The sequence below is a fragment of the Aptenodytes forsteri genome, unplaced genomic scaffold, assembly GCF_000699145.1.
Source record: "Aptenodytes forsteri isolate BGI_AS27 unplaced genomic scaffold, ASM69914v1 Scaffold193, whole genome shotgun sequence".
Lineage (NCBI taxonomy): Eukaryota > Metazoa > Chordata > Aves > Sphenisciformes > Spheniscidae > Aptenodytes > Aptenodytes forsteri.
Window position 1 is genome coordinate 8,840,185 of NW_008795405.1, and position 12,559 is coordinate 8,852,743.

General features: G+C 39.6%; 1 protein-coding gene across 5 annotated transcripts in view; it reads right to left on the reverse strand.

Annotated features, from left to right (window-relative positions):
• Window positions 1–1,032: 1,032 nt before the first annotated feature.
• FOXN3 (forkhead box N3) overlaps window positions 1,033–12,559 on the reverse strand; it is a 135,192-nt gene continuing 123,665 nt past the window's right edge. For 3 of the 5 annotated variants that reach the window (XM_019472489.1, XM_009280765.2, XM_009280767.2), the window contains 2 exons: window positions 5,952–5,975; window positions 1,033–3,379 (listed from right to left, as the gene is read on the reverse strand). In XM_019472489.1, coding sequence (XP_019328034.1) covers window positions 2,830–3,379; window positions 5,952–5,975 — 574 coding nt within the window. In that variant the 3' untranslated portion in view covers window positions 1,033–2,829. The remainder of the gene's footprint in view (window positions 3,380–5,951; window positions 5,976–12,559) is intronic. The other 2 variants (XM_009280766.2, XM_009280768.2) reach the window with 1 other exon arrangement.

The window sequence follows — 12,559 nt, forward strand, 5'->3', positions numbered from 1 at the left end:
TATTTTATATTTCAAATTACTCTCCCCAAAGTCCATAAAAAGATGAAGGACCAAGTTTTCTTGTGCAGGGGTTGTGTGGTTCACTGCCTGCAGACTCCGGCTGTAGGAAGCATGGATCTGGGAAGAAGCCAATTATCCCAGTCCAATCACACAAGGGAACAGCTATGGCTCATTCATCTCTGTGCTACCTGGCCAAGGGACCAGTCCTTCCTGTCTTCCCCAACTTTATCTTAAGGGCTGTGGGCAGGCAACAAAAGTTAGTATCCATGTACTCCTGACTTAACTAACGCTGGGAATCAACCCTGCATGCATCGGCCCCAGCAAACTGAGGGGAGCGCAGAGCTGTCCCTTGCACCATCCTTGGCTCTCTCCTTCCTTATCTGCATAGCTGGCAGCTGTGCTGGGCTCTGGCAGCTCTCAGGCAGCTCCTGGATCCCAGGACACGCTGGGTGAGAGGCACCGTTTTGCTGTGCTGCCCCCAGCGTGGCCCTGTTCTTTACATGAAAATGCTTGTGGAGCACAGGAACAGGTCCAGGCCAGCCTGCCCTTCAGTCCTTCCACTGCCTAAATGAACACGCACCACGGGCATCTCCAAATGCTATTTTTAGTTCACCACACTGAGTAGGAAGTCAAACCCTTCTCTAACTCACTCTTCATAAACTAGATCCGTCTTGGTGAAACTGCTGCCTGAAACAGCTGTTAGGGATAAACATAAACCTATATTCTTTTTAAGAAACAGACCATTTTGTTCTGTTAAGTGGTTGGTTCCTGGGATTTTCTTCTTGCCTCTAGGATATTCTAAGTGTAGAATTTTTCATGCCAAATTCATGAATCCAGGTGACAGAGACTGTCTTATTTATTTCACAGCTTCCCTCTGCTGTAGGGATCGCCAATCATTACCAGGAGAGTAGCACTATACCTGAATCACACTCTCTGTAATACTGTTTTTTCTCTGGACACCTCAGTAAGGCTCTTTACTGACTTCATTTTCTCATGGCAAATTAGCAAAGCTATTTTCTTGTCTACTTATTCCTGAATCAAATCAGAGAGTTTTCCTCAATTAACCTCCCGTTATTCTCTTGATTCTGTCATACACACTCACTACTAAATTTGCCCTCAGATTATTGCGTCATGTTACACATGTACAGACGAAGAAAGGACACACTTTTACTTTTTTTTCTTTTTTTTTTTCTTTTTTTAAACAGAAGTAGGGAGAGGGGGGCTGAATGTGCAGACAAGGCAGTATAATTCAACCATCCAAGCCCTACCAGAGCATGAAGATTTTATTTTTTAATATTGCAGAGTAAGTTCCCCAACAGTCAGTGTTTGTCCCTGAAGAAGGTTAAACCTTAAACACCTGCTTCAAAAAAACCCCAACAACAACAAAAAAGAACCAAAACAAAAACAAAAACAAACAAACAAAAAAATAAAACCCCAAAAAACAAACTCTAAGCCTAAGGGCTTAAAAATTAGAGGCATAGCCTTTTTCGCTATTTTCTATATTTATATGAAAATAATTCATGCTTCATGCTAAATACATTATTTACCTTACAAGAACTGTCATCTTTGAATAAAAAAAATTGTTTGCATTTTGTATTCCCGCCCTCCCAAAAGGAATCCATGCAACGTGGATCAAATTTCTTCTGCTGGCTACACTGGTTGAATCTGGAAACTTGTTGTCATTTTTGCACAGATGAATCCTGACTGACGGTAACTGCACACTCATTTCTGAGGGCAGTGTAGGAGCTCTCTTTGTTGAACTTCTGAATTTTACTGTTCACCAGTATGCTTTCCTTTTTTTTGTTTAGTACAGAATACTACTATGGCAGGTTTTGTAGCTTTGTTTCCCCAGTTAGATCAAGGATTTGATCCACAGAAAAAGATTCTGATGTATTTCCTTCCTTAATATCTACTGTAATTTCTTAGACTTGATTGCTTTTCACTCAGGCAGTTTAGAAGACATAGCTTGTTTTTCCCTATTACTATTATTTTTTGCACGCAGTGCCAATCTTCGGGCTTATGGCTTTTTGAACATTCTTTTAATTTAATATAGAAGACAGAATTCCATGATTAACGATGCTACTAACCGTGTGTCCCCCCCCCATTTCTTCTCTTTATTTCACTGAAACCCATTGCATACACAGTTCAAATTTCCCCAAACTTAAAGTTATCAGTCTTCACATTATGAGCCACGTATAGTAGGTGAAGCACTAAAAGTGCATTACGGTTTGCGCAGTTGCCACCAGTGGCTGTCCAAAGACTTCTATGGCACAACGTATCCAAGTGCCACTAGATGGTTCTTGGTTTGGTGTTGAGAAGTACGTGCCTCCTCTTTCCCCCAACTCTCTTTATTCACATTCACTGCTAACCCAATCGTAAGGCCATTAAACAAAATTCTTAAGGGCCAGGGCCTGAATGATTACTAAATTATGCACAGCTCTTCTAGTAAAAGAGCCCAATTTTACTCCCATCACATTAATGTTGATGTCACTGCATATTCAACCATGCATTTTTGACAAGCCGGAGAAAGCAATGGCGATTTTGGCTTTTTTTTTTTGTTAACTTTTTGTCTTCAGGTAATGAAAAGCTTTTGTAAATTAGCTGAGTGTCAGTATGAGTTCTATGGCTTCAATCTCCTTTAAAAATAAAAATCTTAAGGGTCCAAAAAAAAAAAAAAATCAACCAAACCCCAAAGAAAAAGAAAGAAACAAAAACAAATAGAAAGAAAAACAAAAAAGGAAAAAATTGCTGATATTGCCACAAATCATTAGAATTCACCTGACGTGCTGAAACAAAACTTTGTAAGTTCAAACAAATCATTGATTTGTTCTAATTTTTTGTGGTTTCCTTTTGCTCTTTCTGCCCCTTTGCCGTCCGATTGGTGATGTTGTTCAAACAGGATCGAATTCCTGCTAAATGCAGGAGCGATCCTGCTGCTTCTTTCATCTCCTCATCGTCACTCTCAGGGGGCTTTTCTGTACGTCTCTTTTTAAGAGGCAGTGTGTCACTTGGTACTTTTTTTGCCTTCATTAAATGTTGCCTTTTCTTGTGCTGGGATGCATACCCACTGTCAGCTAAAGAATCCTTGGTCTCCTTCTGATTTTGCTTTTTGTCCTCCTCTTCTGTTTCACTATGGCTCTCATGGCTCTGGAAGCTAACTTCACTGCCTTCACTGCTGTCTTGGCTACCTTTAGTTGCAAATTCATACTGGTCGTCAGCAGAGGAAGAGGAAACGGAGTCACTAGCAGGTGATGTGCTCCTGTGGTTGGAAGATTTGGCACTGCTGTAGTTGTGATCCTCCTTTGGGTCACCGCTAACAACTGGAGAGCCACAGGACTGTTCGCTTTCTGTCCGCATCCGGCAGTTTGTTATACCATTCCTGTAAAAACAAATCGAAGCAGTCTTAGAAGCCACAGAGATGTGATCCTGCTTCAGTGCAAAAGATGATAAAGTAAAGCCAACTGACAGATAATCTGAAATTATGACTATCAAAGTAATGTCCATGCAGGCTGGTTTCAAAGCCTGACTCAAATTGCTTGTGGATTGGACGCCACACATAAAACAAGCCAAAAGACATGTAACAGCACAAGAGACAGGAGCAAGTAGGGGATGGTCACAAATAAGTGATGTCTGAACGGTCCCGATTTACACTTCAAAAAAAATGAAAAGAAAAAATCCCCATTATTTTACTGACTAGATATTAAATAAACTCCCATGAGTTGCATAAATATCCTCTCCCCTTTTTCATATAAAATGATACTATCAAAAATGTGGGGAAGAGACACTAGCTTTCTGGAGTACTTCTTTGCCTCCTCTCAAAGACTCTTTTCCAGCTAGGACTCTTTCTGACGGAGGGAGCAACTAAGTATAGCACCCAGGTAGTAGTCCAGTCCCATTTCTGATTGTGATCAGTTTATAAATAACCTTAAAAGCAATATAATATTAAGCCACTAGCTGCCAATAAAGTATTAAAACATGTTTAAAAACAAACAGTAGAAAAAAAAAATCTGGTTTTGCTCTAGAAGTTGTCATTTTCCCCTTTGGTTTTATGGCACTCAGTGCTGTGGGAACTACTGCAACACGATATGTTTAAAAACTAACAGTGTCCTCTTCTGCACTGGAAAATATTAGAGCATTGCCACTGATTTTACAATACAGAATGCAATACTTGCAAGTCTGTTAAAGAAGGGACTGACCCTGTGCAATGCTTTATTCCTGCTGAAAAAAAGGAGAGAGGGCTGTTCATCATTGAGTAAAGGCATCATCGTTGCCACCCACCAGTTCACCAGCCTTGAACCCCTCTATCAGTTAAAAAAATAAACAAACCAAGCAAGACTGTTTAAACTATCACATAATAAACTGCTTTAAAATCTAGTCTTGCCATCTTCATGCTACCACTACAGTGCTTTTGCACACTCACAGCAGTGAGGATTAAAACCTTTTCTTAAACGCACACACTGAACATAGATATTTCTTAAGAGGAATGGCACAGTGGCGTGTCCAGAGTATTACTGCTCTTCTACCTAAAAAATGGGAAAGTGCTTTAGGTTTCAAGGAATGGACCTCACATCTGCTTTCTTTACAGAAGAAACAGCAGAGTATTACCCATTTCTGAAAGGTAAGGCTGAAAGGTGGAAAATACAAGAGTGGTATGTAATTCACAGTTCCTGTTCATCTAAATGCTCGTCTGTAGAGCTTGCTGAAATAAGAAACAGGCTTTTGTGAACCAGTGACAGGACAACACTAGAAGGTAGCAAATTAATCAGTCATTCCAAATGTTCTTATTTACAGTATTTTCAAAGAAATGTATATAATAGAAGGCCCCAGTTATTAGCAAAGAAAGCCTCTTGCTAACCTCTTGCTCAACAGAATTATTTTCCCCTAGATTTTCGAGTAGCTTTATGATCCATAAATTATATACAGAACCCAGAAGGAATACACAAAGCTCCTTCAATTATTAATAACTAAATGCAATGTCATTCATGATTGTGCAGCAAGCCAGCTGCATTTACTCTGTGATGGTTTGCCACCGCAGGGGTTGTCATTAGAGGATGCCAAATGCTTAAAAGAAGTCATCCATACTAAACTAGTTGTAAGGTGAATTTATAACCAACTCCTTAAGATCAGTCATTACAAGAAAGCATGTGATGCATTTTAAGTGACAGATTCTTCATTTTTAGGGTAAATTTACATTTAAAGATGGTAAAAATTATCATAAATTAGCATAAAATTAAAGTTACTTGATTTTACTAGGCAGCTAATAGTCAGAGCAATGTGGCTCAATAAAAATCACATGCTACTAATTTTCCATTAAAAAATAGCAATAAATTCTTGCTCCAAGGAAACAAACACAGGACAGAATAGGTGGGAACTGAAATGGGATTCCTACTGTCTAGGTTATTAGTGAACAAGGCTTCTAACAGATGGCATTTAAATCAAGATGCCCATTTTCATGTTATTAGATCTACTCCTATTTGTTAGTTTGTATTGAGAGACTCTCAATAAAAGGAAAGCTATAGTTCCATGGAGCAGAGCAACCGCATGCCAAAAAGACATCCCTGATCTGCCCCGCTCTCGAGTCTCTAGTGTTTGCTTTTACATAAAGGGGCTATAATTTGGATTCAAAAGCTCTGCCCATGGGACTTACTCCTGATCCCAATCCTCTCAAAAAAGCATAAAAATAGAATGAAAGGCCCGGGGATTACAGAAGCAATGTCCTGGGGGAAGGTGTGCTACTATGGGGTTAGCATCCCACAGGGAGTGACTGCAAATAGGGATGATGACAAAGAAAAGCAGAAGACCACAGAAAGGTGAAAAAAAGAAATCACTTAAAAAAAAAAAAAGGGAGGAAAGGAAATACCAATACACTTCAGAAGAAAAGCATCTATGGTAGAACTGGTCAGGAAATGGATAGCATTTGCATCTCAGAAAAATCTTTGGTTTTCACTTACATTTTGAAAGATTTCCAACCAGTTCTGCTTGGGGAAATAAAAAAGGAAGAGAAAGCAGGTCAAGGAGAGAATTAGCAAAGGATATCCACAGAAATGAAAATGAGTTACACAGGCAGAGTGTTTTAGGATATTCACAAGATCAAAAGTCATGTACCCTGAAAGTAAATTAATCTGATTTGTATCTTGATATGCAATAGCTCAAACATAAGATATGAAAAATTACTTATAATTAATATTAGTAATTAATAAGAGTTGAATAAACTATCTAAACCATTCATATTCTGCACACGCTTCTGAGACATTCTAAAGCCTTATATTGCTCTTATACAGACACATACTAAGAAATGACTCTGTGATCTACTTAGTTCAAGCTAGATCATCAGTGGACAGAACTCCCCTGGGTTTCAAGGGATAGATTTTGGCCAGCTGAATCTATTTTTGCTCACAGTTCTGGTTGTAACTCTAACTTTGTTACTGAAACAGTAACAGATTTTTAAAACAAGCGCTTGCTCTGATGTTTGGATTATTTTTAAACTACAGAGGGGAAGAAAAGGTATTTAAGAATTCTATGTGTACTATGACAGTGAGGGGAAATCTATTTCAAGTAATACCTTATTTTTTCCCCCCTTTTTTTGTTCAGAACTTTATTTCAAGATTTCCAGAAACTGACGTATTTTCAAAGGTTTTAAAGCAGTGGCTTGCCCCTTCAAGAAAGTCCATGGGACAGTCTCTAGAGCTTTTCATCCTACTGACATGGACTATTTTATTCGCTTGAGGGATCTTAACCATAGTTATACAGATGAAAGTACCATGCACAGATTCTTCTTAAAATATTTCCATTTGGCTGTAGCGCAATGACACAACCCTCAAGCACTGCAGAGGTAAATTTGGACTTTTGAAAGCCCGACTCCATTCCCATTGTTAATGGATAGGAGTTCTGCCACTAATGTCATCAGGAGCCAGATGGGACTCACAGCAGCTGGATCTCAAGTCAGTAAGGAAAAAATGTCCTTCACACAGTGTTAAGTGCCTCTGCCTTTCAAAGGGGTCTTTGAGAGATGAGACGAAAGTAAGTCTCAGTCATTTTACCAAGGGCAGATATATCTTCCTTAAATTTCTCTTCTAGCTTTAAAAAAAGATAGGTAATTACATTCTGTCTGCAAAATGCCAAAAGTTTTGCTGAAAAATACTTACTGTATTCCACACCAGAGACAGGTATATTCCTTTGATGAACAAAGCAAACCTATGTGGAGTTTAAATATCACCTTATCTATCTCTGATCCTTCTGGATGACAGATATTGTACACGCATAGGTGACAGTTTTGGTATGTAATTGGAAACACCCAGTTAAAAGATACGAAGAAAGCAGTACAGGTAAGTTGGGTTTGTGGATTTTGACAGGTTCCAGGTTTGCTAAAAAACAATAACACTCTTTTTTACTGTATAGGTAACATAATTTCAAAGGGAAATTCAGGACAGTCAGAACTTTTAAGCTACAGGTAGTTGAACTGTTACTTAAAACCATTACATACCAGCAGACAGGAGGATGAGCAAGCATATGAGAAGTTAGTGGTGCTCACTTGCTGTACGATGAGATTCTATCAGGGGTTATTGAGTTAAAAGTCAACAACAACAAGTTGGTTACACTATTGATAGAAGCTCTTACAAAGGTACTTCATGGCGTAATTGTATGCAAAGGACCACAGTAAATGCAAGTCCTGAACTGCCAGCAGAAAGAGCACTTTGTCAGTATCAACAGCAGATCTGATGTTAAGACAAATGCAGCCCTCTGCATTTTGCAAAAAAAAGAATAATTAAGTCAGCCAGTATTTTTGTCCTTTAGTTACTAAAGAATTCCTTCAGCTCCCAAAGATAACTCATCCTGCCTGTACAGGTGGGAAGGGGAATGCAATGCAACAAGGATGATTTGGAGTTTGTTAAGCTGATCATGCCAGTAATAAGCAAGAACATTAAGAAGATACAATTAAGAATATATAAAAGGAAGTACCTACCAGTTCCTTTACCTAAGCAAAAATAATCATTCACAGATAATGTAAGCATATAATTTTACTTATGCTTTGGCATCCATACTGCACGTTACTTATGTTTCGTTTATTTAATCACTGCTTGAATGGCTGCTGCAAGGGAGGAAAAAATATGCAAAAATAAAGCAAGCATGAGAAATAAAGTCACCGTAATGAAAGTTAGGCCTGAGGAATAATCTAGTAATTTCCCTATAAATTTAAAGTGAAAATAATCATAAATAACAATCTTCCATCTTTGAATAAAGTTAGGCACAAAACTCATTCTTGAGCTCTGCCAGTGCGGATGCACTTGCTTTCCCTAGGAAGAGGGAACATTTTGTCCTGGAAACTTGAATGGAAAATGTCTTTTACTTAGGGAAATTCCCTGGGAAGCCTGTGCTTGCAATTTACAGATAATTGTGAAGTTTCTTGAGAAGCTACAAATGTTTGGTGAGAAAGGAGAGTTGAAAAAAAAGGGGAAAAACCCAAGTAATTTCCCATTCATTTTTATTTTTAACCTGCAGTAATTTAAAAACCCAAAGTATTTCTAACAAACACTACTGAAAGTAATTTAACCTATTACCTAGGCATGAGTTGCATATAAAGAAGTTTTGCCTAAGTTTTCAACTAGCCTGAAACAATAGCTTGGATTCATTCTGGGGAAATATGAGCCAAAAAAGGCAGTTAAGCAATGGAGTCTATGCTATCTTCCATCCCAACATTTCTAACGGATTGACAAACAAAGAGAATGGCAAATCCAGCCGAAGCATCTTTCCTGGGACTGGCTCTGCTTAGCTCTTCTCAAATCCTAAAGGTTTTACCCGCTCCTTAAGGTTCCCCACCAAGGTGGCTGTGAACTCTTCTTCCCTCTTATTCACCTCCATCTCACACACATTTGCTGGCTAGTGTTATGGGATGGGGCTTTCATTTGGCCATCCCATCAGAACAGACCACTGAACAGGCCATTAAGCCCCATGGGCCAGGACTAGCAGCACCTTAATCTGGCCAAGAAAATGGGGAAGCATGGCCTACGCAGTACAAAAAGCACTGAAGACCAGAGCTTCATAAACCCTGGATTACCTGGGAGCCCATGTGAACGCTGTTCAGCAGCCTCTGTAGCAGTGAACATTTGGGGCAGAGGAAAAGAAAAAAAGGCCTAATACATAAAAATTACCAAGGATATTTTGTAAAACATCTTTTGCAGAATAAGCAGCCTCTGCAGTGAACATTTGGGGCAGAGGAAAAGAAAAAAAAGGCCTAATACATAAAAATTACCAAGGATATTTTGTAAAACATCTTTTGCAGAATAACCTGGACCAAATTACAAGGCCTATGCCACACAGCTGGTGAGATTCTCTGTGGAGTGAAACTCCATCAGCCTCGTCTCAGCGGATTTGCCCACATCACACAGATGAGGCTTAGGCTCAGTAGGTCTACTGCACTGCGGCAGGACGTGGACATAGACACAAACCACTCATGCACTATGGATAACCAAAGAAAATGACAAACATCATGGTGGAGGCTGTCTGCTGAATCTACTGAAATCGTAGTTCAGACAGCTCTAATATTACATCAGCTTCCAAGCTTGTGCTCTTCCAAAGGGTTGGTGTAACTGGTAACACCTTACTCAATGTGGAAGGTGATTAAGTATGATAGAGCTTCTTGCACCTTGCCAAGATGCACGTTGGCAGATGCACTGGCCACTTTGATAGAGGCTATGCCTACTAAAGTGGACACAGAAGTCCTCCTAAATAAACATTTAAAAGGCATTTTCCAATGGATGTACATAGTAAGAGCAAAAGCTCACCTTCAAAGCACAACCAACTCCTTGCTGCATGTAAGGCACTAACTACTGGCTTTGCTTGCTTTCATTTAATACCTTTGTAAGCCAGTATTTTCTTTTCTACATATCCAGACTGTCACTCCATTTGCTTTTAGATTCTCTCAGGGAACTGTATAGGGATATGGTCTGCCAAAAATATATATGATGGATCTCATGTTAGAGACATGCTACATGCTGTGCAGCTTTGAAGCGTTATTTTCCCCTGCTGTCTTCGGGTGGGTCTTAGACTTGTCAGCCACAACATGGAAAATATGGATGGTAAACAGGCTAAAAGTGGTGTGAATAAAGTAAATAAAAAACTACTGTCAAAACATATCCAATTATGCTCTGCTGTGGAGATTTAACACCAGAGGATGATTTTCAAAGTAAAAATAGTGTGGGATGCCTTTTCCATTTGTAGATTAGTTTGGAACGAAAGGCCTATTTGTGCAATTTAAACCAAATGCACTACAACATAATGATGCTCTCCTCAATTGCTATTCTTTATTGATGGAAAGTGGTAGATTTGTCATGTTTGTTAAATACTTTCCAGAAGGGTCTTTTAATCCAAACTACTTAATTCAATCGTACTTTATTTTATATAGGAAAAATAAAGTAATTACATGTAATTACATGGGGAAAGCAACACATCGATACCTTGTGCAGGAACAAAATACGCTAACACATTCAGTCACACTGTTGAAAAAGAATAGCACAGTAAACTTTCCAACTGATAGGAGCTAACACATCAGAAATCACAGATTTCAGCATCTTAGTCCAATGCTAGGGTTTTGGCCTCCTTTCTGAAAAACAGATTAGTCAAAACACTCCACCTAGTCACAACTGCAAATTTAACCCAAGACCAAACTTTTTGTTACTCTGTTCTGACACTAATGGCAGTCTGCACAACAGGACAACATACTGCAAGTTATTCACACGCAGTTTGGGGGACAACAAAACCAAAGACCACTAAGACACTGAGGAAATAAACAGCTCAGACAGCAAGGAAGTGCCAACAGAAGACCAGCATCTTACAGAAGAACCCACAACTCCTCCATATGGTAACTAAAGAAAACCAGTTAACAGGTTTAATTTATTACACAAGGATCCACTACCAAGAAAATACTAGAGGTCCCCTATATGAATGATGAAAACCACCTTTTTAGGTGGTTTTAGGCCTTTCATTTAGAGCACCAAAGGAACTCTTCTCAAGAAAATATACATTTGACTAAAAGCTTCTTGGAAAGAAGCTGCCTGGCTTCTCAATATATAGGCAGAGGCACATAACTTCTGCAGATAACCGTAACAGGAGACTGCACCACCTCCCGTGGCTGCCCAGCAGACCACCCTCCTGGTGAAAGCAGGAAGGGGCAATCAACCTTCTTGCACCTGAACAGGTCTAAAAACATCCCCTGCCAGCCTGACTGGAGCATCTCTCTCAATGCAGGAATGACAGCTCCGTGTGAGCAGTACTCCTACTCTTAACTGCAACAGAAGAAGGCTGCATGGATGCTATGGTAAATTCCCACTGCTGCACGTGATAAGCAGAAGTTATTCTCATGAGATGCCATGAAAGCTCAACATGACAGGTCCTATTTAGCCCTGTGTATCTGAGGAGAGGGATAAGCACCAAGAAACAGGGTGTCATTTTTACAGTAACTGATAACAGAAGTATCCAGTTTTGAGAGGACCAGATGATGTTCTAAGAGGCATTGTGCATCCAGATTGACCTTCTTCCTAAAGAAATTCTGAATCTTAATATTCCCCAGAGAAACAAGACAAAACTGCCTGCTGAACTTGCTCTATTGCAGAGAGTCCCCTAACTTCTCAAAAGCTTTCAAAGCTTCTTCCCGCCCCCTTTTCAAGAATTAGAAGAGGGGATATTGCAGGAGCCCTTAAATATGAGCAGAACCAGGAATATATTCATAGCAAGCTATTTCTAATACTGCCTAAGGCTGGAGAAGAGAACAAGAAGAATTAGAAATGTCTGCATTAACTAATTATAAATGCTTTTCTCTGAGACAGAGCAAAAAGAACACAAGCAAGAGAGGGATAAAATCCCTGATTTCCCAAATCTACATTAGCAGGTAGCTGGTAAAGATCCTGTTCTACCTGCTGGGAAAAAACATGAGAGTAAGCCCTCAGAAAATGCATAAAATTTAACTATGTACAGCCTTACAGCATAGTAATTTGAGGATGTCTACACAGAAGGAAGTTTTCAAGTGGCCGGGAAGAAAAAACAGTTCTATCTCCTCGAGTCAACCCTGATTATGAGACAGGGTCTAAGCAGGAAATGCAGATAAACCAGGACCAGCAGGACCACAAGTGTGGGAACAGTGACTTTCCATTTGTGGACACTAAAATTGTAAGGGACCAGCTGTGTCAGCTGAACGTTCACAAGTCCATGGGGCCTGAAGGGATTCATCCCAGAGTTCTGAAGAAGCTAGCAGATGTTATGGCAGGACCCCTCTCGATCATCTACCAAAGGTCTTGGGAGGTCCCTGCTGACTGGAAGCTAGCCAATGTTATTCCAATCTACAAAAAGGGCATGAGGGAAGACCCAAGGAACCACAGACCTGTTAGTCTAACCTCAGTTTCCGGAAAAATTACAGAGAAGATTACACTGGGTACTACTGAAAGGCATTTAAAGAATAATGCAATCATCAGGCACAGTCAACATGGGTTCACAAAGGGAAAATCCTGTTTAACTAATTTGATATCCTTCTACGATAAGGTCACCCGCCTAGTGGATGAAGGGAAGG